Here is a 26,915-nt window from a genome sequence, read left to right on the forward strand (position 1 = left end):
AGGACCCTTTTGTTTTACTACAGGGAACGAACGTGAAATAGTTGGGTGAACTAAATTGAGCATCAAGTACATTCAGTTGCTGATGGCAAATTGATTTTTTCACAGCAGGCTATCAGTACAATTTCAGACAAGCATTTCATTAAGACACAGCATACATAACTCCTTATAACTTTGAACTACCTTCAACACAGCATTAGGATCAAAGAACAATCAAGTCTTTGAGACTATTCTTAAAATAAAAAATGGGCACTTGACACCATGTTCTCCAGACAGAGGAAAACAAAAATCAAACTCCAAAAGCTTGCTTGTGCAGCATTTAAGTGTGCTAACAACATAACTGGCATGAACTGGCACAGCAATTTCTATAGGAAGCTCCCAGCTTTTTTCTTAAAAACACCTGATGTCAGTTCTAGATGAAAAGCCACACAATCCCTGCTTTTTCCAAGCGACTTGTCACAGCAGTGCTCCTCTGACAATTAGGCAGCGAGGACAGCTGACTTAGCAGCACACCACAACATGGAGAAGTATTCTCCCTAGAGTCTGGCAGGCAGGGAGGTCAATCCTCTGCACCTTTCCTGGAGCTCTTTGTCAGGGTGGAAGCAGTAATCAAGCAATACCAAAAACAGGAGGGCTCTGAGCAATGCTATTCACACAGTCTAAACCCCAACATGAATTCTCTCCAACTCATCCCACCAGAAGGTCTTCTACAAGTTATAGCACCACCTGATTCAAAGCAGGAGCCTGGAAGGAATCTGGGCAGGATAAATGAAAAGTGAGATCAAAACAAAAAATGCAGAAAACAGTGTTGCCATGAACTAATCTTGGAATTTTTCTATCTACTTAGAGGGTCAAATATGTTAGTTATTCTGTTTGGTTCTCATTTGGGTTCAGCAGTGACTAAAGTTCCAAATTAATAAAACTTCAAACTAACAAAAGTTCATGCTGAATTCCTGTTCAAGGAAAGAAAATGAAAATGTTCAAGTTAGTATTTCCTCCAAGTTCAGTTCAATTAGCTGGACTTATATAAAAACGGTGGGGGAAATGCTGCCTTGTTTGGTGTTTTTGCTGTAACCTTTCTGACAGGGTTACTGGGCCTCTACTTAATGAGAATTTTTAGTTGAAAGCTCAGCCTGAAATGATGCTGAACTCTGTACAGCAACAGAAGCTACCAAATTATATTCATCTTCTATTCACTTCCTGTCCTACCTATCCCACAGAGCCTTATCTCACACATGCCAAAACTTCCTATTCCCTCCTCCATTCCCACTCTGCCTTTCCATCACCTCATCTGGTACTCAGCTGCCTCTTTATGAGCTCCACACAGTCATTTCTGTCATGCTTTTTTTATTTTTCCCAGCTCCTCCCTTAGCTCCATCTCTGATCCAATTTTTCTTTCATTTCTATTTGTTCTCTTTCACCTTCTTGGTATTCTCTCTAAAATCACCCAGATTCCAAACCCAGTGGGGGATATCAGAAATATTGGTCATCTTTGTTGCACCAGTCTAAACCTGAACCTGCAAAGATTTAGAAGACCCCACAGTCCCACACCAAAATGAGTGACAGGTAGTAGGTAAATTTAAAATGGTTAGCATTGAAATAAATACTCAAAACAGTCCTGTAAGAGAAATATAAGTATTTAGTTCAAGAGGCCCAAATTAGGACTTAGTGTCAGATTACAGTTGTATTCTTATAACTGCAAGGGGTTTTAATTTTTCAGAGTTGGCATAAAAAAAAAATCTAGAATTTTTAACAAATAGTTTTAGATGGCTTGTTTCGTTCATTTTAGCTCAAGCTAATTATTCCATGTACTTGATTGTTTTTTAAAAAAATGCAAATTTGATGCACAAAAATATGTCAATATGGGGAAATTCATTACATTTTCCATATGAAGCAGTTCAGGCAAATATCTAACTGTATATGAAAACTCAAAAAATGCAACTAATAAATCACAAGCAGAGTTTCCCCAGTTCTGTTACAGTTGCTTAAGATGATGAAACAAAACACGTACTTTAATTGGTTGTTCCTTGTTCTTTAACACAGTGCTGTTTTCCCTGTGAGATTTCAAATGATAAGTAACTGGAAATTAGGAAGAGAATTAGTCCATTATTCTGCAGCAATGACACAATGATTAATTATATTAGCTTACTGCCCCTTCTGCTTTCAAACCCTACAGTCACAAAATTAGTTTTGTTCAATATTCCAGAAGGGATATGAAAATTAAATTTACACAATTTAACAAATTCCTGCAGGAAAGCCATACTCATCTAAGATAGTAGATGGATGGATCCTCTAATTTACAATAATATGCAGATGGCACACCTACCCCTTACAGAGCAATGTGCAGATAAGGAAGCTTCCCAAAAGGCTCAGAAGAAGAGACTGTGAAGGGACATATGTGGAAGTAGATCAGGCAAGTCTGAGCTTGTGCATCCTCCTGGAAAGCACTCAAAAACTTTTCACCCTAATTCTACCTATACTTAATATTTATCATTTCTTTTATCCAGTTCTTTCTAAACCACATAATATTTTAAACACCCTGAGCATTTTCCATGCCCTAGTGAATATGAAATAAATGAAAGGCTATTAGGGTCTAGGGAGGCAGATGGTGAATTAAAATCACCACCACACCAACCCAAATCCCCACAACTCCCATGTTTCTGCTAAATAATGCAATTCAGGAAGAGCACATTACTTTTGAGAAACAATGCTTCTGCCACATTTTCAGCGTTGGAAAACACTGAGATGCAATCCTACCTTTACATAATTGAAAATCTTTGCTTTTCATTAACTGACTCTTTTTTTCCCTAGAATTATGAATAATATCAGAAATCTGGAACACTAAATACATATCTTAATGCCAGAACAGCCATGGCAACAGAGCCAGACTCAGCAGCTAACCTTTGTGCCTTAGCCCTGCCATGGACACTTTACTGGTTTCAGAATATCAAAATAAACTGACTGCAAAGCACTCTGCCTTTAAAAGAATAATACAAAACAAAGCTTCTGTGTGAAGAAGGCAAGGGCTTTGTAGGATCAAGGTCTGCACAGTTATGAAGTAGATTTGATCAAAGAGTCTGAATGTTTGCACTGCAGTACAATCAGGACATAGCTACATTATTGGGAAAGAGGGGGAAAGTAGCAGTAAAGTTAAAGGACTTATTTATGTCTTGATTTAGAAAGTTGGTATTTCATATTGCCAACACACTGTACTTCAGTCAAGTAACTCTTAGATGACCTTTTCTGCAGTCTCTGGATAAACTGGATCATTATGGGCAAACAGAGAAAGTTAGCAATGCACATTACTCAATAATAATTTTATCAAAATTAAACCCTGTACTTGACTGCAAATTCAGTTCATAATGAAAACAGACAGACTGTTAAATATGAGAGAATACCAAAATCTTCAGCTGGTAAGCCAGAAAAATCTAGATACTTACAATTTATTAATTTTAAGATAAATTAACTCTCTGCTTTTTAACTCATTTAAAACAAACACCATGACCCATAAATCACCTTTGACACATAAATACACTCAGAACCATCCAGGAAATCCACCCATGGTGCTCAAGGACTGGAGACACAAGGCTCTCCCTGCACACAGGACATATCCTGCAAGTGAATCCATGCCTGGTGCTGTGTACTTGTACATTCTGTTTATTTATAAAACTCTGTGGAAGAAGGGGAACAGTAGGACCTACTGCATGGCTTGCCTGTAACAGAGACTTTAATCCTTGGCACTGAAATTATTAAGACCCAGATAAATTTATTTTTGGAAAAAAAAAACAACAAAGGAATACTCCTAAATAGAGGTGTCTCTAATAAATATAAGTACTATTCTTAAATTATAACGTTCATTAAGAACACGATTTATAAGGTACTTCAATTAATTACATTTGTTTCCCCAAATCACCACTGGAGAGGCAGCAAACATCACCTCAATGCTCGTGCCTGGAGTCAGCTCCCAGCCCAAGAGGGAGCACCTCTGGGGATCAGCACATTAAAAGCTACCTCTTCATGCAGTAGCTATCCATTTTCTTTTCTAAATCTTCCAATATTTTTCCCATGCCAAAAATATTGTCATTTCTCTTTCATAAGTACCAATGCCCGAAGTACCTGATTGAAATATATTTGATTTTCCAGTAAAAAAAAAAAAAGAAAAAAAAGAAAAAAAATTTAAAAGGTTCTATTTTAAAAAGTGCTTTTATTCTGCTCATTATACATTATGAAATAGGAATCTGAAGGTGCTGCAATCTCCCTCAATTACCTCAGGGCACTCAGTTCCAGCTCATGCTAACTGGAAGGGGCTCACCCCAGTGGCCTCTCCCGCTGTGTTTTTAAGAGCTTGGCGTCTCCTACCAAACCCACTATTGAATCCCCAGGTTTGCTTCAGAAAGAATTAGTCCTAAAGAAAAGAAATTTTAAAAGCCAGGCTAAAAGATATTCTCCCCAACTCTTGGTATCACTATATTACACAGGACTTTGAAACAGCATAATTCAAATAGACAGGCCACCTTTCCAAAGTTTACTGTTAGATCTCAGATATTCACCCATTTAGGAACTGAGCTTTTAAAGACTCAGGTAACAGATGTATCAGCTTCTCCAGGTAGATTGTTATGCATTCCTCATATGCCAGTGTAGCTGACACTGGTTTTTTTCCTGAAGAAAGATTATGAAATTCCTAGACATAAAGACATGGCTATTTCTTAGCCCTGGAATAACCTGAAAACAGGTGGCTCCTGTGGTGACTTAGGGAGAAAATGGGGTTTTCTCCTGTTTTGCATACTATTTCATGGCATTACCACTAAAGCTTGACCACTTGTGCTCTCGTTTCTTAAGGGGTATTGAAATTTTCCTTGCATGGAGTGAGCTCCAGGAAGGAGTCCCCAGTTACAATTTTACAGTGACTCGGGCACAGAACCTCCAGTTCTGTTCCTGGCTTGTGAGCACAAGTACCAATGCTAAGAGAGCTTTTGCAAAGGCTTATTTAATAAAAGGGAATGCCTTTCAGGCAAAAAGGCAAATTAAAAAAAAAGAAAAAAGGAATGGGTTATAAGTATACTTCAATTCCTCAACATTCGTTATCCCTGAGAGTTTGGGAAGAGCCCTACTACTTAAGCCATCTCTCTTGTCCTTCCAGGCATCCTTTCTAAATTACTTCAGTTTCAGTCTGAGAAAAAAAACACATCACAGCAAGTGTAGCCTGAGGTGACAGTGAGTGACTCAGGTACCTCTGAGAAAAGGCCACTTCCAGTAGAAGAGGTCACACATAACATGCCAGCTACATCAATAAAAATTGCTTGTTTGACCACTGTGGCTTGTGAATCAGGAGCAACACGGGCTCCTCTAAGACACCCACATTGCAGATTCATGTTCCAATCCAAGCTTCCAAACAAGTGCATTATTCCTGGCACGTTGTCCCACCCCAGGAAAGCAGGCCAGGAGCCAGCTCACACAGCCACCTGCCAGTCACCCGGGGTAAGAGGGAAAGGACTTCCTACAGGGTGGGTGATGACAAGGACATGTAATCCAACCTAAGCAGGGCTGTTTTGGGGAATCTGCCCCACTGTCCCCAGACTGCAGTCTGCTGGCTACCTGCCCCTTGGGCTCAACTGCACACATACAGTTTGCAGGCTCCTTTTACAGCCTCTATTCAGACCTGAGAGGTTTCAATATAACCTTTTCTAGGCCGTCTGGTGGTTGCTCCCAGCCTGCCTGCGCTGTAATTTACCTTCAATGTGTCTGGGTTGAGCTGACCTGGCTCGTACGGGTCCATTCTTTGTTTATTCCAGAGACTGAATTGTCTCTGTGTCCTCCCACAGAAAGGTTCAAGTCGAAACTGTCTGTGTACCTTGCCAGAAACTTAAGACCAACAGAAGTAAACAGTCCTGTCAAATAAAGGGCATCAGTTAATAGGAGAATAAGAATTCAGTATTATGACAATACAACAACAATAGTGAGGCTAAAAGACAAAACACATCAAAGCCTCACGCAGAAAATGCTACTTTCTCATTCTCTTCATTTTCTAGTTCGAAATGTTAAGCACAAGTAAAAGCCACATATGAAGAAAGGAACCACTGTGAAAGCTGCTGTGCTCCTCTCAGTCAGTACAAGACAATCTTGACCTTCATGCCACAATATTAAGCCAAAGTTCTTGAAAGAAGGCATTGTTTCAAAAGCCAGGCATTTTCTCAAGGGTGAGAAATGCCTATTAAAGACTAGGCTGAAACCCCTGAGGTCACATTACATTTGACATGTGACATCTAAACTTCTTTATCTGAAAGGGGAATTTAGAAAGCTCTGACTGCTCTGTGCTACTTAGCTGCGCTTTGAACAGGATCCAGCATAAGTGTGTACCAACAGGAAAGCTTTAGATAAGGCTTTAGATATCCTTGCTATTTATCTAAATATTTATCCTGTGATGTGTGAGTACACCTACCCCTCTCCTTTGGGCCTAAAGAAGGTTATTTCTGTTTTGGATAGGTCTGGCATGAAATACACAGGTGATAAAGTGCCACCAGCCACCCTGCGCCTGCAACACCACAGGAAACAGGTTCCCTGAGATGGAAAATGATGTCTTTTATCATACAGTAGTGTGATTCTAGCAAGAGCCTAAATATGGATGCCCAGAAACTTTTACTTCCATGGATACAATATGCAGAATAGGCTTCTTAAGTGCCAGTACCTTTAATTGCCCTGACAGTGATAATTTGGCAATAAGAGCTGCAGTGTCACTGACAGTGAGTGAAATTTGGGAAGCAGTGTTTGGACAGGTACACACAGCAGTAAATGGTGGATGAAAGACCAGATATGACCCAGCAGTGTGAAATCCCAGAAATCCAACCCTATCCCAGGCTGCATCCAGAGCACTGTGGCCAGCAGGGTGAGGGAGGGAGTTCTGCCCCTCTGCTCTGGTGAGATCCCACCTGGAGCACTGCATCCAGCTCTGGTTCCCCTGCACAAGAAGGACATGGAGCTGTTGGAGTGAGTCCGGAGGCCACTAAGTTTATCTGGGGGATGGAGCTCCTCCTCTATGAGGGAAGGCTGAGAGAGCTGGGATTGTTCAGCCTGGAGAAGAGGAGGCTCCAGGGTGACATAATTGCAGCCTTCCCACACCTGAAGGGAGCTACAAGAGAGACAGAGAAGAACTGGTTACATGGGCAGGTGGTGGCAGGACAACGAGGGAAGGGCTTTAAACTGACAGTAGGTTTAGATTGCGTATCAAGAAGAAATTCTTACCTGTGAGGGTGACAAGGCTCTGGCACAGATTGCTCAGAGAAGCTGTGGATGCCCCATCCTTTCAAGTGTTCAAGGCCAGGCTGGATGGGGCCCTAAGCAACCTGGTCTAGTGGAAGGTGTCCCTACACCTGGTAGGGGGATGGAAACTAGGTGATCTTTAAGGTCCCTCCCAAACCAAATCGTTCTATCATTCTATGAAATGCTAAAAGAATTTTTTTTTTTTAGCCAACCTGACTTCCCAAATCCTGGGAAGTGCTGCGCTCGTATTCACTTGTCAGTGCAAGTTCATTAGCATAGCAAAGGGCAAATGGCAGCTATCCCGGAAAATACCAAGGTGTCGCCTGCCCCTTCGACACCGATTTCACGGTCCCTTCAGCAATCGGGATCCTGGAGCTCCATCTACTGGCGCCGCGGGACCGGCCGTGGAGGAGGCGGCAGCCGGGAGGAGGCGACCCTGCCCGGGACACACTCGGGATGAGGAGACCCTGCCTCGGGCATTGCAGGTTTAACGGGAACCTCCCTGGGAGCTGCTGCTGCAGGGTCAGATCATCCCCTACGGAGCGACAGCACCGCCTGGTCCCGATGTTCATCCCACTCCCAGCTGGAGTGTCCGAGGATCATTCAGCAGTGGAAGGTCTCAAGTTCCTTCAAATGAGCTCAGATGGCATCGAGATTCCACAGCGACTTCGAGGTGCTATGGTACGTGAGGACATTTCAAAAAGCATGAGGAGCTTACCTTTAGGGAACTCGGTTGCACCCAGGTCGGCAAATTCTTGTAGGTAACCCTATTTTAAAGTGTGCAGTATCAAATATCCTAACTCTAGTGTCTCCAAAATGGTTATCAGCAAGTGGTAAAAACCCCACAAGCAGACAGGTTCTTGTAGTCCATTTTTTTTCCCTTCTCAAATCAGTTCTTTTTTCTTTTTTTGCTATATAAATGTATCAGTTCCAGAGTCAGTGCATCAGCCCTACCACAGTGGAAATTGGCCTCTCACACCCCTCCTCCACTGAGGTGCTCACCCATTTACCACAGGTGAGAATCTGGTCAAATAATCACAGAACAGCCAGGCCATAAGGGGAAGGCTCGTTTGTGAATCTTCTCAATGTTTACAGCTATTTGCAAAGCACTTTTTACGGCCAAAAGTTTTGATGACATTGCTCATATTTTTAAGAAATAGTATGTGGGGGTTTATTGTTAATATCTATTTATATGGCCACAGCTTTATTAGAAACGTGCCTGTTCTGTCTTTTCCATAGTTGGTGCATAAGGGTTAGAGAGACTTGTGAAAAACTGTTGTTTTGACACTCTCCATCTACAAATTAAACTCCTTTGACAAATACTTTCAGCTTGCTTTTCTCATAAATTTGAATTTAAGCACTACCTTTTTCTAGAAAGAAAATAAAGGGGAAAATTAACTTCCCTCTTTCCCCATAACACCATATTGAGAGAGAGCTATCAAGAGATATGTAAGTGCTAACTGTTTTCTACTGGGTACTTAAGGGAAACAGATGGGTGTAATTACGGTTTTATGGAGGTTACCTAAAATGCTTACAATCAGCTGCCACATTGCAGTTTGATTCTCGGTTATAAATACATATATTAATCTTTGTAAAGGTCTGTACAGATTTTAAGCTAAGGGGGAACATGCAGCCTCGTAGCTACCTCCCAGGGAAGGAAACCATATCAAAACCAGAAGGTGCAATGATACTGGAACCCAGAGGACTCGGAGGAGGCAAATTCTTCTTGCTCAAAACGACTCAAATCGTGCTGAAAGCAGCAGAGGGAGCCAGCTGCCTTGCTTTGGAGGAACCAGCGCTTCTGAGGCCCTGCAGCCAACCCAGCACCGACCCTCCACCTGCTTTACCCCAAGGCAGTGAATCTCCCGTTCCCAGAGGCTGTGTCGTTGTCCAGGAAATATCGGGAAAAGCTGAGCTTTGCTGCATCATTAAAGTTTACCGACCCATTCAGGCTGTACCACCACCCCTGGCAGTGAGCAGCACCTAAATGCTTTCCAGGAACCTGAAAGAACACCCGTTTGGTTGCAAAACTAACTGAGAGAGAAATAAAAACCTTCTCTTTATCTCCCACGCCTTTACATCTGTGTAAGCATTTTATCTTTTCATACGAGCTGCAGAAACACTTCGGCTCAAATCAGTGAGGAAAGTTATACACAGAACTTAACTTCTCTGACAAAACCAGCAACAACACTGCTGTGCCAGTGCCCCCGCCCAGTATCGCCCTTGGTGTTTACTCACCTTCAATTCCATTGAAAGAATTTTCATTTTCTTCCCATATGATGGGACAGTATAAAACAAAGGAGAAAACAGCTAATATTATCACATGCATTTTAAAATCTGACCCTAAGTTTTATCAGGTAAAATAGTAACACAGAACTCCCTTTAATTTTTGGTTCTCTAGCTCCAGAACCGGGTTTTTTTTTCTCCCCCCTGGAACTACAAGAAAACATCCACAAGGCTAAAAGACACAAGTCCTCCTACTCTTCTCAGAAAGCCTCTTCCTCTTTGTTTCTCACACTTCATAATGTTAAGGCTCAATTTATCTTTGAGTGACCCCAGTTAAATCAATCGGTCTCCAATGCATTTGCACAGATACTCAGGAGGAAACAATTTGATTAGCTAATCATTTAATTACAAACTGCTGAATTAATAATGCAAGAGAACTTGACTCAAAATGAGCAGGGCGTTACAGTACTGATATCTGGGAGGAGGTGGGGCAACCAATGTAAATTTATTTGTAAATTGTGCATTATTTGGAAGCAGTAAAAGCCAATAAACACAGAATCAGGCTAATTCTGCAGGTATTGTCTCACGAGTGGAGTAAAAGGTTGAGTTCTGTGGCTATAAATATACTCATATATTTACAGTGTGCCCTAATTAGGACCAGTGAAAGGAGGGAAATTGCATATTCTCATTCCATTAAATATTCTTTCACAATATGAGTCATCTAGATAGCAGACGAAGGGTGTGCTGGAGCAACACTTTTCCCAGCTCAGGGGCTGAATGTCTCCAGGGTATTCCCACCTCTCCAGCACCTGTCCACCGAAGGCTGTCTCTCCCTGCCCCCAGGGATTCCCGGCCCCATGGCACAGGCTGGTATGATGCAACACAGCACGCTGGGAAGAGCTTTGAACATGATGCAAGAGCTACAAACACGCAGTGAGACTGTCGCCTCAAAAGGCCATTGCTGTGAACTCCTTGTCCGGCAGGCTCACTGCAGTTAAGAGTGCAGAGATTTTTGTGATATTTCAAAGATCAAAAATAAAGATTAAGACTTTCTGCTTTCTTGAATGGTGTGGGATATTACTTCTGGGGAGCCTTTATGTGGTTCAGGCTCTGGAGAAAATCCGTGCTGTTTGTTACATCCCTGAGACAACCCCACTCAGCCAGAGGTTATGGCTGTAGCACCTGCATTGCCCAGGCCACTGCCGCTGCTCCCGAGCTGTAAGGCAGTGGTGAGTTTGCAGCAGAGGACTGAGCACTGCCCCATTCCCCCTCACTGAACAGAGCTGCCCTGTAGGTAAGACAAGCTCTGTGTGATTGCTGACACTGCTCCAGGAGGTGCTAAGCTCGAGCATCATTTGCATCATGCTGTCAGAGCCAAATCCCCACTTCCATAATGAAAGGTTTCAGTATCCCAAACCTGAGATGTCTCACAATGCTTCCATTTAACACTGCGCCATGGTAATCCTGCAACCAACTCCAAGGGCTGTATTCAATTCCCATCTCTGCTGCTTGCTCATTCCATTAGCTTGTCATGCTGTTTTCCACAGTTATAAATGGGAAATATTTATAAGTACATCACAAACACGGATGAGAGCCAGTTAACCAATGTTTCTAAAGCCCTCAGAGGCCACAGGAAAAAGGAAACAGAGGGGTGTCCAGTATTTGCTTAAAGCACTGAATTCTTTAATGTTATTTTTCACAAGCCAAAGCCCACCTGTAAATGTTAATATACTGCACTGCAGATACCTGAGGTATTCACAATTATGTGTAAGATGCAGGACAGAGTTTGGGTAGGACTTAAAGATTAATTTTGAGTTGATTTTCACTTTATTTATACCATAGAATAAAATATCCTATAAGGTTTTGGTTTAATTTCTGTGATATACAGAACACTTGCACAGTCTGCTGGTTCTGTGGTGCTCATCCCATTCTATTAATATTTTCAGCATTAGAAATTAAGGGTGTTTTCCATTTGCTGTCCTGCTACAGGAGAGAACTGCTTAGCTTGGCCCAGTGGGCTGTAAATTCAGAAGAGTTTCACTGTGCACCACAGGCTACACAGTGTGGCATAGACATGTGCATAAACTATTTCCTTGACTTAAATCTAGGTCTGCTTTAATGCTGTTGCAAGAAACATTAAAATTGTAGCAAATAGCAAAAATGCGATTACTTACAGAATGAACACTAATTTATAAATTACCCTACAATCCAGGAATAACAGCATAAAATACCCTGGCACAACACAGTTTATCTGTTTTACTGTCATCATCTGAAGATATCACAATTCTGATGCTTTTTAATGATCTCTAAACGCTGACATTTGCTGGGCCCAGTACAAAACCAGATTAAGCTCTGTGAGTTTCTTTGAGCATAGTTCAACATCTGAAGCCCTGTTAGGGTGCTGTGTTTGTTCACTCAGCCAGGAGAAACGCTCATCCTGGTGCAGGTAGTCAGCACAAGACTTGGCAACCAGCTAATTCTGCAATGTGCAAATCTCACCATTTTAAAGGTACAATCCAAACATTAGCTCTGATTTGAAAATTTACAGGGAGTCTGTCACAAACTACACCCTAAACGGGAAGAAGTTATCTGAAAATTATCTTTCAAGAACCTCTTTTCAGACACTTGGAATGAAAAGGGAGCAACTGGATCTGGATATTTGACAACAAATTTGAACATTGCAAATTCCCATCTCCACAGTAATATTCCCACCACAGCAAACACTTTTCCCAACAAACCCATCCAAATACTGTGTTCCGGCTGTTACATTTCCTAATATAAACTTCTATGGAAGTCTCCTTAGTCTAAATCCTACCAGTCTACTAAATGCTCTCATGAAAACACACATAACTACACACCAAAATGTACTTTCACATACGTTTACTAATGGACAAGAACATTTCTCAAAAAACAACCACTCTACTTTTTACTTCTTGCTCCTGGTCTACAAATACAGCTTCAAAAGATATGCATCCTCCTCAGCCTATGACTACTGCCTATCTTTATTTCCCACAGATTATCTCATTTGATATCTAAATAAAATCAGAGAAGCTCAGCTGGTATTTAGCTTTTTGTCTATAATACAGTTCATTGTCTACATTTAACACTTGAAGGAATTGCATATCCAGGAGTTTTTCTATATTTTCCCATTTATGCAATAAAAAGTTACCTCTATCTATAAATCATCTCCCAATTATGTCTGAAGAACAGCACAGCTTTAACCCTGAGAGGAGGATTCCTTACCCCTCAAGCCAATAGGCCCCCAGGTCAGAAAGTTGATGCTGATAGTTTTATTTTCCCATAAACCAAACAGAGAGGAACCAATAATGATAATGTTAAAACATTTGCAGTGTCTGCTTGACTTCTTGCCAATAGAGGATTTTTGTTCTATTTTTTGGTAAATTATTCCAATTTCTGGCATTTTCAATTTTAGAATATCTCTTCTGATTCCTCCAGATTAATGCATTACAATATGGTTTTCCTCTCACTAATAAGTTGCATGTTCCTTGGCACTTTATGCGTACAGACATTTAAACTAAAAATGTTTTTTGCTACTTGTTCATGTCATGTTTGTTTCCCAATAACTTAGAGCAACTGAAAAACAAAAAGGCAAAATATCTAGTTGGTATTGAAAATATTAGCACAAGTAGCAAGCTGTCTCCTGTGTTAGCATAGCTGCTTTCATAACTGCTCGGTTTTGCTATCAGAAGTTACGAGCAACTTAGCTAATGATTGTTAAAATGGTATTATATGATCCATATGTGAATTGAAAGCAGATGTACTGAGAGCAAAGATTTCAGATTAATGTGCAAGAAGACGTTTCACATGTTTTATTGTTCAGCAGTGCACATTACACACATAAACATGCAGTCATTGGTTAATCTGTATGGTTAGACACCTGTTTGTATTAACTGTGATGCCATTCTCCTGTCATGATACTGGAACAAGCAGGTCTTTGAAGTTGTTGGGAGGGGGGAATGAAAGCCAAATCTGTAGCTGCCGTTTCTTCTTTGACAGACCTATTATCAAAGTGCAATTAATCTCTTTTCCAACTAAACACAGAAAGGATTTTCCCTTTCTACATGTAACCCATTACACGCAGGAAAAATACATTGCTCTTATAACCTGCACTCTGTTGCGAATTGCTGACCACAGATTCACGTTTGAAAGCATATGAAGTCATACATAGGACTTCAGGTTTTGTTCTGCTTACCAACATGACATGAGGTTTATGAGGGTTTTTTAAAAATAGTTACTAGTCTTAGAGTATTAATCAGAATCTAAGTTAGCCTTAAGAGTGCCCAGGTCATTCAGTCCTGCCAGCACACACCCCCCAAAAGGTGTTTTATTTATGACAACAAATTGGAAAACTTCTGTTTTTAATAAAGGCATAATATACCCTGGATAAATTTTATTTCAACAGGTGTTCTCCAAAATTAATGGTACTGTTAATAACCTTACAGCCTTTAAGAAACAGAAAGAGGCTCTTTTTGACTCTGCTCTTCCAGGAAAAGAGGAAGCCATCAATAATCTCTCACATTTCTACCACTGCCCCTAGATGAAATCTAGAGAGCATATAATTTTTGCACTATTCATCATAAAAGATAGGTCTTTGGTGGAGGAACTGAGAAAAAGGGATACCTGTAGCACAGATAAGGGTGATTAATTCAGTGACAAACCAGCACTCGTTGCCCTGTGCCAAGACTCTTACTGTTTTGAGGAATTTGACAGAAAGAAAACATATATGGATTCACATTTAGAAAATGTACATTTTCTGTCCCCTCATCTCACAGTTTGCCAGTCAGTTTCTAATATCCAGATTTTCATTTCTTCAAAGGAAAGAAAAGATGAGCTCACTACCAAGTTAAGGGCAAACAGTCACACAGATAGCAGAATATAACATTCATGTCTTATTATTTCATATATAAACCTTTACTTTAAAGTGTTATCTAAAATAACATACATGGTTACCAGACAAAATAGCCTATATAAACTATGCTGAAAATATCATCTTTATTTACAGGAACCTAACTAAAATGATCTTTAATTGTGTTTGAGGTCTGCAACAACCTCCTCTCCTAGAGCTGGACCCCAGCCCAGATTATTCTGCTGGGCAGAGCTCTAAGGAGGAAGATGTCCCTCACATACATGAAGAAAGCCCTGGCCATGCAAAGATGTGGCTCACCTGCTGCTGGAAGGGGTGGGAAGCAGCTTGCAAACTATCACTCTGCTCAGGTGTGATGTCCTGTTACCCATCCCACCCTTCAGACTCTACAGTGACATGCAACCTTTGTTCAAGGGAACTCTAAACCTGCTGGTGGTGGTGTTCTGCCCATACATTGTGAAATTCAGCAAGAAAAAAAGAAAAAAAAAGGCTTAGACGGTCTTTCTTTCTGTTTGACCTTCTACATATATATGCATCATCATCTTCTAGTACTGCTGGTAATCACAACTACAGGTAATAAGCAAAGAGAAAATCAGAAATAAATGACGTTATTTTATAGGCACTTCTATAACCATGTAATTCACTGCATAGTTAATTTAGTGAATTCCAATATCTGCTTCATAGAAAAACAACTGCCTTGGGTTGTATAAAAATGCTGCCTTTGAGAGCTACAAAATCCCACACTGCTTTACCAAGCATGAATTAGATTCCAGAAGAATCATGCCTTGCAAACAGAGCACCCAGTACGCACTGAGAAACAGCTCTCACAGAGCCCTTGTATTAGCACTATTAGCACTTGTTCTTTCATGATTTAATGAAAATGCTGTGCTTCAAAAGAAACAGCTAATCAGATAATCACATTATACTGTATCTCATAGGCTTTGAGCAGCCAAGCTCCCAGAAAAATCATTGAATAAGACAACAGGATTACAGCCTTAACGGCTACACATTGTATTTGTCACAAAGCATGGCCAACATTCACATTGAGATTGCCAGATTATTACATGGTTACCTGTGCTCTATAAAATAGAGATGTCACATTCAACAGATTATGAAACAGTACTGCAGTATGAGATATTATTATTTATCATTACCTATGACCAAAACATTAGTACTTCAGTGTAAACACTGCAAGACATATACGTGATTTAACAGGTGGAATATTGACAGATTTAAACATTTTGGATCTGTTGTCTATCCACAAGATCTGGAAATAAGGCATATGGTCAGCAGAATAGGAGAGTTTAAATAAACAGCCCAAGTGCTTTGCTTTCCTCCCACACACCTTAACTCTGCCAGTCACGCTGCTGGATTCCTCAAATCTCATATCTTGAGGAGGTCATACCTGAGGAAGGCTGTTAGCTGGCTGAAACATCATTCTTTTAGTTTTTTCGCTTTCCTGTGTACAAAGGAAACAAACAATGAATAGCTAAAGGGCTTAGTCTTTTTACAAACCTTGACAGAGCTTTCTGCTAGGAAGATAACTGTGCAGCCTGAGAGGCTTCATTTGCTCCTGCTCGCACACTTATACACATCTGACACTTTATTCCACTCAAGGGACCTTGACATAAAATTGTAGAACTGATCACACATCCGTGATAGAAGCTTGACAGTTTTCCTAGACAGTCCTGCCAAAACTTCCCATCAGTAGCTGGAAACAGTTAGCAGGGTGGCCACTTAGCAACCAAATGCTTTTGCTTTTGCAATCTTACAGCATGGCGCCGTTTCCTTTTGGGCTGAACGCACTCCTGCCCATACGACGGCCACTGGAAATCCTGGCATGGCACCTGGCTGTTCTGGCTTTCCACATCTTCAGAATCAGAGTCATCTTGTTGCATTGAAGGGAAATGCCTGTCTGGATAAATCTCTTTCAGTTTGTTCTCAAAGAACTCATCCAGGCATCGTCCAGCCTCAGCAACCTCGGAATCTGGCTGTAAGGGAATGAATAACTATTCAGTGCTACCACAGGCAGAAATCATCAAGGATCAAACCCAAATAACTACCCCACCCCAACATCTCACCTTGGCTCTGTCTGCTACATCTCCATTAGTCCCTGCACACTTTCTACAGCCCATTAGTCCCTCTGCATTTCCAGTGTAAGTAAAAACCAGATGCTGCTACTAAGGAACACATTTGTGCACCTCTAAGAAAAAGAGATGTGCGGTGAACTAGGAAGAACAGCAGTCATCACTGCTTAGGAATTTCTATGCATTTGATTTTCCCTAGGTATTTTGCTGGCTGTGACTGGCCTCTCCCAGCAAACTCAACAACATTCCACAGAGTTGTCTGTGAAGATGTCCCTCTTTAATTTTAGATCCATATGTATCTCAAGTTCTCAGACACACATATAACTTCATAAAACTTCGTTCCTGTCATTAAAAAAACCCCTAACATCATTTCCAAAGAACAAAACTGATTAATACTTCTGTTTATCCCAATTCTATATGTGATTAACATAGAACCAGTACTTGCTCCAGAGTGACAGCCATTGAAGGAGCCACCCCCTGCTGTGTACCCCCCACCCATGCATATTAGAAACATACATAATTGAACTTTGCACAGTTCCAAAACATGAGACGCACGTCAGTCACAAGTTCCTCAGGTGCAGAATAGTGGGACTTGTCCTTTTTTTGCAGCTTCTTTCGTATGGTGGACAAATCCATTGGCCTTTTGATGATCTGATAATAATGCCGAGCCTGCAATAAGAATAAAACACAGGTATGTGACATTTTTAATTAAAACACTTCCACTCCAGCGATGACTATGCAAGTTTGGACAAAAGTCATTGCAGAGGAGTCCTTGCATCATGGCAGAGAGCTCTAATCTTTTAGTTCCTGTACTTGCACATCTTCCTGGATGCTTATTGGTTTGATTAAAACATATTTGCTTGCAAGATTGATCTTGAAAATAGTATGCTTCAGTGACAACTCTACTGCTTGCACTTTGTAAAGTTTATCCCCAGATAACAATAACCTCGATTTTGCCATGATCAATAATATATGTAACACTGATAATTAGCTGACATTTTCCCTTAGCAAGTACAAAAAGAATGTGCTGCGATACTTTCAGCTGATAACGTGGGAAGTAGTCTGTCAAGAGTGACTCAAAATATGGTACTGTACACTCTTTTAAAAGTTCAACAAAAGTCTTTTTCAATGGGCACCAGCCACCAGGATATCCCATTCCTTACCTCTTTCTGGGTCCAAGCCTACATGTTAGGTAATCTGTTCCATAAGTTCATTGCAAGCTTTATTAGGTGGAACGGGGTTTATATCATTATTTGGACTACTCCTTCACATAAAACCTTTATTTTTCCCCCCTTCAACTTGTAGCACATTGTATTCTATTGTTACAATAGTGTGAGTCTCCATCTCCCTTAAGGCAGACAGTTAAATACTGCAAATGCTGAGTACATGGGTGAAGCAGAAATCTCTACATCTTCCCCTGCACGCAGTCACATTCACCCTCTTTGTGTACAGCACAAGAAAAGAAGGGGTTCAGGGTTGCTTCTAGAGCAGACCTCTCTTATGACAGTACAACAATCTCCATGTATGTGGCAAGTCAACTTTTTTAATCACTGGAACCCCTCATACACCTTTACCATTCTACCAGCATCTTAAATTGGCCCCCAAATGTGGCCTGAAAATTGGTCAGCATTTACCTGCCTTGGGCCTCACACCTTCAAGGCACTTGCAAGAGGAAAACACCCACCCATCCCTAGGAAGCAATACTGTTCAGAATAAAACCTCATGAATATCTTTCAAGAAGACAAAGGAGGAACTTGTGACGTTCTCTGGATTCCCTCTGATCCGTGCACGTGCAGTACTTACCAGGGGACTGACGGGTTCATGGAACGGGAGGCTCATACTGCTGCAGAACAGGGAAAGCACCAGCTTTTCACACTTCTGTGGAAGCCAGAATCAAAATACATTTTAATTCAAAACAAGTGAATTTACTTTTTCCCTTAGTTAAAAGAGAATTCTCAGGTGGAGTGTTCATTTCTGATGCAAAATTGAACACTTCACTCTAACCTGGGGGACATTTTGCCTCATAGCATTCTTATACCTTGGAAAATAAGGATAGTCAAGAAATGAAAGAAAATAAGTATTTTCCTGGAAATTCTTGGGAATTAATCACTATCATTATTTACTTTCTGCACTCCAAATCTATTCCTTGGCTCTCAACTAAGAGAACAGCAGCAACAGTATGGAAAGAGGTAAATGGGCAATGTTTCCCACTGCTCATATTCATTCATGCAAACAGATGTAAGTCACTAGTACTGTATGAAAAAGCTCCTTTTACTCACCATTAACTTGTAAAACACTTATTCTTGTCTTTGGCTCTTTCAATAAAAATGCACTACAAAAATATTATAAGCCATATTTTCTCACAAACAAAGGAATTTTTCATCAACTCAATTTTTTAAATAGGACTTCACTATTCAAGACATAACTCCCAAAATTTTTTGTCCAGTTGTACCAAATCCAGTGGAAACAGGGCCAGCTCAGCATCTGCACTCAGTTGTGTGGACTCCTCCTCTCTGTCCAGTTGTCACCAATATACACAGGACATCTATTCTGAATTTCTGTCTTTCAAATACCAGGAGGACTTTGAGAAAAGACACTGTTTTCATGGAAGATTTGGTAGAGAAAACTGATAATAGGTGTGTATGTTGATAAGTTTTCATCTAGGCTGAGTTAACAGGCTGAATGTCATCTTCAAAGGAACTAATGGGACATATGAACACTGCATGATTATTTCAGTCCAACTGAAATTCAAAAAATGCTTTCATGACAAAAATGTCACAGCATTGGCCCAAGTCTGAGAAGATGCCAGGTTTTAAAAGAAAAAGGTTCACTGTCAAAAAGCCAGGCAAAAATGACTCAGGGAAGCTCTGCTCTTGAGCGTGTCTTCCCTGTTCAAAGGAGAAAAGATTTCCACACCTGTCTGCTTCATCTTTCTATAACATGACTTTCATTTTTAAATTGAGCAGCAATGTCTAGAAAGAAGAGAATGGTATAACCAAATGGTAACAATGCTTTTGTTGTATTTACCACTGTGTGTAACATTTGAGTAGCAGCCAAGTCAAAACCATCATCTCTCCCATGAAAAAGCAAAGCCTCATGCTGAGATCAGGTGGCCTGCTCTAAAGAGTGCAATGTATAGTGATTCCCACCTTCTGGTCACAGTCACCAAGGCCATATTGTGCATTGTAGCTGTGGCTGTAGCGTGTGTTTTCACAGTCATATTCCACCTCTGGCTTCACTGGGTTGCGGCAAAGCGAGCACACCCATTCTCCCCTGCAAAACAAGAAACCAAAAAACTCCTGGGGAATTTTTTCCACAACCTTGTCAAACAGCAAATCTCAGAAATCACTATTTGGAAAGTCTCATCCTTAACTAGCATTACGATAGCAGGCAATCTGAAGCCCATTGTACTAGATATTCTTCATTGGATTTGAATCCAGTTAGAAGTATAATCATTTCAGATTCTCTTCACAGCTCTTTTTCTGTCACAAAGGAAAAGAAAATGACAAAATTGTGTTTGAAATCATCTACCAGCAGTGTATGCAGCTGCACTGATTCAAGTGCTGCTTTGAAAAAAAATATTAAGGAAAAACAGGCAGCAATTGGTTCATAACACAAACCCAGACCCCTTTGATATTCGAGATATTTATTATCAACTGATATGATAATGGACATATTTCTCTAAGAAATCAACATTGTCAGAAAAGGTGTGATAATGCACAGATCCCCTAACCAAACAGACATAATTCTGCAAGGGTATGTGTGTCCTTGCTAGCAGATGCATTTTCAGAATCTCTTTGAAGAATTTCGGGAAGGCAGTGATGCAACTTCTGCAATATCAGGGTCTGAATAACTATAGATAAAGATATATTAAAGAACTATGAATATAAAACTTTACTTAAGGGAGTTAATTTACTTCACTAGAGTTTAATTTTGTCTAGAAAGTTTACTCTAACAGGAAAACTTAGTTTTCACACTGCTTTGAAACTAGAAGGTAATAATAACTCCACTAACTAGAGAAAGGAATGAAAAGCCAAGAGCTGAAAAGTCCTGGTTTTTGAACAGAAAGGACAAACCAGAATCTCCAAATTAATACCTTACAATATATTTTTCTCAGCTGAGACAATTATTTGGGCTTGGCTCAAATGAAGCAGACTTTGGTTCCACTTAGTAATGATTTATAACAGAATTCAGAATTGTACACCACAGTAATGTACATTATTCAGCCTCACTTTTAGAGTTTGGTATGTGGACGTGTATTTCTGGCTCACTGCATACAATCCATCTGCGACAAGTTGCGAGAGAACATATCTTAGGGAAACCAATGACTTAAATATTTCCACAGCAGCCCTGATAATCCTACATCTCCCGTAAGATTTCTAACAAACTGAACAGGAATTCACAGACTGCCCTTCCCTTGTGCTAGTCTCTGTTCTGCCAAGAAGAGCTGATGTCTACACTCCAGATGTTACATTAGAGTTAGGATTTTATTTTTCTCCAGTGAGTCATATGAAAGTTTTTTAAGTTCAGGTCTGCCACCTCCTTTGCTGTACTGGCCAGTTAACTGCAGAAAGGGCATGGTGGCTGGAAACAGCTACTTTTCATAATTCATCTGGTTCCTAGCATGTAAGACAAAAAAGCATCAAAAAAGGCAAGTGAGAGGTGCAGTCCTTGTACTTGTATAAGGCTAAACATCCATCCCTGAGGATATCTTCTGCCCCCAGGCAGTGAACAGGAACAGCACGATAGTGAAATGTCGTCCATACTCACACTGGAAAGCTGAGCAGGGCTGGAACATGGCAGGAGAGGTGGAAGACCTTGGGGCAATGATCACAGCACAACAGCTCTCCTCCATTAAGACACACAGCACAGAAATCCTCGTTTTCAATTGGACTGACTTCCTGAGTAACTGGGGATTTTTTCATGCTGGAGATGCCATTGCTGAGCTTCTGATCAACAGACAAAGTATCTACAGGAGGAGATTGTGTCTGTCCTGCAGCCTGGGAAATGAGAAATCTTCTGTCCTCTGAGTTCTCTTCCTTGGACTTCTGTCCTTCAGCTGGGCTATCTTTATTTATCTTGGAGAAAGAAAAATCTGGGATCACACAATCATCATGTTCATACATCAGCATAAAACATCATTGGTTATCTGCAGATAGCCAAGTACTTCCTGTACTTGGAAGACACAACTACCAACAATTTTCCAACAAGTACTTCCAAGTACTTCTCTGCAGTGAACTCTACTGGGGAGGGCACTGGGGTTCAGCAGGCCCACGGTCTTGGCATCTGCCACTGGCTGGCCAGGTCACCCTGGTCAGGTCATTTCCTCCACATACCACAGTGTAGTAGCACTGAGAGAGAGCTGTGCAGATTCTACACCACAGGTGATAGAAACAGGATATTCTACAATCTTACTTGCAAATTTTACTGTAAACAGCTCAAACCCCCCACCCTAAAAAGCCCCAGTATAGGTCTTTTTCCCCCCAGCAATTCCTGTTTCCTTCTGTGGAAAGAAGTTCACACTCAAGACTCCACTGAAGCAATAGAATAAAAGGCTTTTAAAAATCTATTACACTGTGATTTCTGGGATCAGTTCCTCTCACTAGAATATACATTCATGCCAGTTTTAAGCTATTTATCTTGTATTTATAACCAGACAGGTAAGCCAAGTTGTTTCTTGGAGTATGAAAACACTACAGACTTCTTGGAAATGGAAGATGCAGGGAGCTCCACAGCAAGCTAAAAGCTGTATTGTCTTTACCTCAACCCACCACAGAAGTACCCGAGGGTGAAACAAAACAACAGACTTGTTTAGTGTACAGTATTCCAGAAGCTGTGCCTAGAAACCAGCGGGATAAAGGAGAGAAGGCAGGTAAAACCTCAAGGCAATCCCACTCACCTTTATGGACATACTTGAGGACCGTGTCCCACACTCAATTACCAGGAGGAAATTTCCCTCCTGCTCATTGTCCTGTGGCTGGAGCTTAAACACTGGGAGCTCCCCCACTTCTGAGGCTGATATTTTCAGACGTTCCAGTCGCACATAGGGGATCTTCTGCTCCTTAGGGGCAGCTCTAGAGACAAAAGGACACATGATTAAATTAATCCGTATTCCACAAAATTCTCCTCCGTACTCAGTTTCATGCACCATCATTTCTGCTCCTTCTCCTTTGTAACTGTGACTCTGGTGGCCAAACACTGAAAATCTGGACATTTTTTCACAAACCAATTCTTTAAGAAATGTGAATGCAATCGCTTTAAATTGATCATATGCGTAAATACGTTACTAACTTCTGTGCTAAAGCTTTGCCCTGCTGTGTATATTCTTGTCTTAATTACCCCAACTGAAGTCATACTTGATACTTTTTGGTGTGGCTGGCTTCAACAGGAACATAGCACATCATCAATTTTATCATATTATCACAGCAGTGGCTGAAAACTAAATTTTATAAAATTGTTGATGTAATGTTAATCCTGTTCCCATTATATCTTTTAGTTTTCATCGGGGCTTAACATTTCCTAATTGTTCAAGTGAGATAAGTTTTCAAATATTTATTCATTCTGGAAAATTACACAGAAATACATTAATTCACCACTTCTTTTTCATTGTTGTTTTCAAGTTTGAGACCATCTTACAACTTTCAGAAGTATTACCTATAAGGAATCTAGAATTCTTTTGAAGTTCTCCATCATCATTAAGTATGACAAATTTTCTAAATGCATGCATAAAATTTCACAGCCAGTGCTTTTGTACAAAAAAAAAAAAAAAGACTCTGCTACCTGACATTCTGATTGCTTTTCATATCCATTTCAAAATGTTCCTTTTCACAGTTATTGGAATCTGGAACAGAAGATAAGAAAACGAATAAAATATTTATAATATCACAGGCAGATTAGGATAGAAAGTACTTCAATATTCATGTACTTCTGACTGGTGTTTAATATGGTATCATAAGTGAATTATGGAATCATTTCATCTATATGTATAGAAAATGTGTATGCTATTTTCTGTTCTGGTGCAGAGCCATTGTCTTTCATTTTTACTTTTAACCACAGCTTCTGTTCTAAATCTGAGGAGCGTTTACAAACTATTTTGTGGAAATGGCTTTATTCCCAGGGAATTATACATGTACACAGCCATATCACATTCATCCATATACATGGAGCGACGTAGGTAATCCTCTTTGCTGTACAGCCTTCGCTTGAGGAAAACAGACCTACTGAAGTCGGAACCCCCAAGGCTCAGGAAATCTCTGTGGTCTCCATCCAGCTCCATGCTAAGAAGCTTCTGGATAATTCCAGTTACTTGAAAACAGGAAGAAAATTGTGTCTCCCATCTGCCACCGCAGGACAAAAGTTACACTATAATTCCTTTCTTTCCTCCAACCTCTGTAGCATATAAACACATGAATTCAGAACTGTCTGCTACATAAGCATTTAGCTGCAGCTTTATGTAGCTCTAGCAGCATATAGCTGTAGTTTTTGACTGACATTAAACACAAGTAATAACAGTTCTGGGGAGATAGGACAGGGTGGAGAAAAATGTCCCAGTGGATGCCCTCATAAATACAAGTCCACTGAAAAATTTCATCTCGCCTTCTCTTGTTCGGAATTAGTTTGACATAGCCAATACTAACAAGAAACAAATGTAATATCATGGTTATCTCAAGATAAGAGAGGGCCAGGAAAACATGCTTTTAAAAAGAAAACCTAGCTCAGGTCAACTGTACATCAGCCATGGCTTGAAAGCAATGTGCCTCTAGGATACTCTGGTTTTTCCCACCACAGGAAACACAATAAAATCAAGACTAACAAGGAAAGGTGCATTTCACATCACACCTAAGGCATTATTCACTTGTGATTGTTGCTCAGGTGAAGGGTGGATAGCCCTGTCACGGACAGAATCTCTAAAGGGAGACTGGACATTGAGGTGAAGGAGCGGCTCTCATTGCACACTGTCACAGCAGAGGATGTTCCAGTCATGCTGGGTTCCTACATTAACCAGTATGTCCACCAGCAACTGGGCCCATCAAACAATAGTGCCTATAAAATTTGTGGAAAACACTGAACTAGAGGGGCTGCACTGTGGAGAATGTTTTCAGTTAAAAATAGACCTTAGTACATCAGAGAAAAAAATCTCCTAAATCAGTAAGACTAAATTGAGATAACTGTATTGTGCTCATGAAGGGTCAAATGAATCCCAAAGGAAAACAACGGGCTACGAAAATGCTCTTGGAAAGAGCTAAGGGTTAAAATGGGCTGTACACTACACATGAGTCAACCACCTAATGCTGCTGCTGCAGAAGAGAGGAATGCCATCCTGCAGGGTATTACCAGCAGCAAGGAATGTATAACACAAGGAGCTGATACCCTGATTCTTCATGGCACCCCAGAGGCCTCAACTGAGCACTGCGTTTGGCTGTGGGCAGCACTCCTTAATTGCAGAGAACCCAAAATAGCACAGCAGGAATGAGGTGGTTTTGAAAAAATCAAACCCCTGACCCATGAGGAGAGACTGAAACCATCAGATTTGTTTAGTCTAGAAAAGAGGAGGGGAGGGGAGGGTGTTTATGCAAGTCATAAGAAAAAAAGCGGCCATAAGAGGGAAAATGATGACATTTTGTACAATTTTTACCACATCCCTTGTGCCTAGGATAAGAATTATTTTGTTTTAAATTAAGCTGAAATGTTTAGGTTTGCTATTAGAAAAGGATGAGTCACTGGAGACACATACCAGAAGGAATGAGGCTTGGCAGCACAGCAATGCTGAAGCCAGCAAGTCCTACCGAGAGCCACCAGCAGAGTTAACATTGCCTTTGCAGCACAATTCATGTTTTATGGTGCACTAGTGTCTGTATCTCCTCAGGTCTCCCCTCACTGCATGCCCTTAAACAGGGACAGCAGGACGGGAATTGCTCACTCCTGATCCTTCCTCGTGAAAAGGGAGCAGCACTGAATTCAACACTCAAAGCTTTCCACCCTCTTGCACAACAGGGCCTGCACTTTATACCCAGCAAATGTGTAGCATCTACTACTGACAGCGAGTTTCTGAACACTGGGGCTGCCTCTGTGTGTGGTGTCACACAGCCCACACCAGGCACTGCACAGCTGCTCCTCCCCGAGCCACTTCAGCCTGACTGAGGCACAGCTTTTTAGGGGTGCTCCTGATTCTTGCAACTCACACAAATGATTGTGGCATAATTGCCACGATTTGGCATGGGATGTAGAAGAGAAGACAAATACATTTCCTTGGCTCACTGGGCTAGGCCTCCTTTGTTCTAATTAGAATTCTCTGAACAAAAATACAGCACAGAGATAGAAATATTAATTCATCTTTTATAGAGAAATGCAGCCAAATATTGGCATAAGTCACGGGATAACAGCTTGATCCTGCAATCCCTTGCTTGCATGAATAGTCCCATTGACTTTCAGAGTTTGCAGGAATGAGGCTTTACAGTGCAGCACAACGACGTTGGCAATTTGCCCATGAAAAGAGTTAAGTAAAGTCTAATTCTCCATGAGGGCTGAAGAAATAGGCCTTGGCTGAAGGGAATGTTCCACAGTAGACAGAGCCAAGCAAAGGCACACACTGTGCAACGTATTAACAAAAACTTGGTATGCTACAGATGTGAAAGACTTAGCAGAAGGCACATTACATTTCGGAAGTAATGTGGGTTTTTTTAATTGAATTTGGACTCTTCAAACCAGCTCTTCAATAGTCATAACTGCAGGTCTCATTAACAGGAGTGCTTCTAAGAGAACTAATACTCCAGGTACTTCACACAGTCACACTCGTTTCTGCTTCGCAGATGAGGGATGTTACAAATTCAAAGCATATCATTTCCATGTTTTTCCTCCACAAATGAGATCAAACACAATTTTCCATTGGATTAAGTACTCTGATAATATTTGAAGCTTGCTGGAAAAACACATTTACATGTAAGTATATTAATATGGCATACTGCTTTGCTGTGCTTCCAATGCACAGTGCTAAGAAAAAACAAAACCCCAAAACCTAAAGGAAATAATTAAAAGCCTGGTACCTTCTTTGCTTCTAGGTTGTCTCATTCTGGCATTCACAGGCAGGAAAGAAGTGTTGCTGAGCAGTTCAGAAGGAGAAGTGCAATGCTGAGACTTTTTGATTGAAAGATTAATAGGTTCTTCCATCACTTTTTGCATAGAAAGAGTTAATTCATTAACTACCTCTTGCCCAGCAGTAGCCAAGCTGTTTTCTAGAAGACAATCCACAGCACTGAGGTCTTCATTTTCCAGCTTCAGGGGGTGGGGGGGAAAAGAAATGCAGAATTTTATTATTAGTTATCTTTCTTTTCATGTTAAAAAAATAATTTGTAATCAGTCCTCAAATACCAGATAAGGAAAACTTTATTCCTTGAAACCATAACTTACTTTGACTGATTGACTAACAACAACAACATGCTGTAAATGAAAGTGGATTCGCTCTC

The 26,915-nt window shown here is 40.7% G+C and overlaps 2 protein-coding genes across 4 annotated transcripts in view; one reads left to right on the top strand and one right to left on the bottom strand.

Moving 5' to 3' along the window:
• The first annotated feature begins 7,710 nt into the window (after positions 1-7,710).
• LOC109144421 lies at positions 7,711-9,241 on the top strand. The gene is made up of 2 exons (XM_019285096.2): positions 7,711-7,935; positions 8,852-9,241. The coding sequence occupies exons 1-2, from the start codon at positions 7,711-7,713 to the stop codon at positions 9,239-9,241; spliced, it is 615 nt and encodes a 204-aa protein (XP_019140641.2).
• Positions 9,242-13,281: 4,040 nt separating this feature from the next.
• The window catches only part of TRIM66 (tripartite motif containing 66), a 49,920-nt gene continuing 36,286 nt past the window's right edge, over positions 13,282-26,915 (bottom strand). For all 3 annotated transcript variants that reach the window (XM_019285428.3, XM_019285429.3, XM_039553311.1), the window contains 9 exons: positions 26,496-26,724; positions 23,233-23,293; positions 22,352-22,526; positions 21,223-21,530; positions 19,602-19,725; positions 18,256-18,330; positions 16,969-17,121; positions 16,138-16,356; positions 13,282-15,824 (listed from right to left, as the gene is read on the bottom strand). In XM_019285428.3, coding sequence (XP_019140973.2) covers positions 15,765-15,824; positions 16,138-16,356; positions 16,969-17,121; positions 18,256-18,330; positions 19,602-19,725; positions 21,223-21,530; positions 22,352-22,526; positions 23,233-23,293; positions 26,496-26,724 — 1,404 coding nt within the window. In that variant the 3' untranslated portion in view covers positions 13,282-15,764. The remainder of the gene's footprint in view (positions 15,825-16,137; positions 16,357-16,968; positions 17,122-18,255; positions 18,331-19,601; positions 19,726-21,222; positions 21,531-22,351; positions 22,527-23,232; positions 23,294-26,495; positions 26,725-26,915) is intronic.

This window comes from Corvus cornix, chromosome 5, assembly GCF_000738735.6.
Source record: "Corvus cornix cornix isolate S_Up_H32 chromosome 5, ASM73873v5, whole genome shotgun sequence".
Lineage (NCBI taxonomy): Eukaryota > Metazoa > Chordata > Aves > Passeriformes > Corvidae > Corvus > Corvus cornix.

Bases quoted from the DNA above. Each gene is read 5' to 3' on its own strand.
- LOC109144421 (XM_019285096.2), top strand. From the start codon at position 7,711: ATGAGGAGACCCTGCCTCGGGCATTGCAGGTTTAACGGGAACCTCCCT. The intron at 7,936-8,851 runs GTACGTGAGGAC...ATCTTTGTAAAG, and splicing joins AGCGACTTCGAGGTGCTATG to GTCTGTACAGATTTTAAGCT.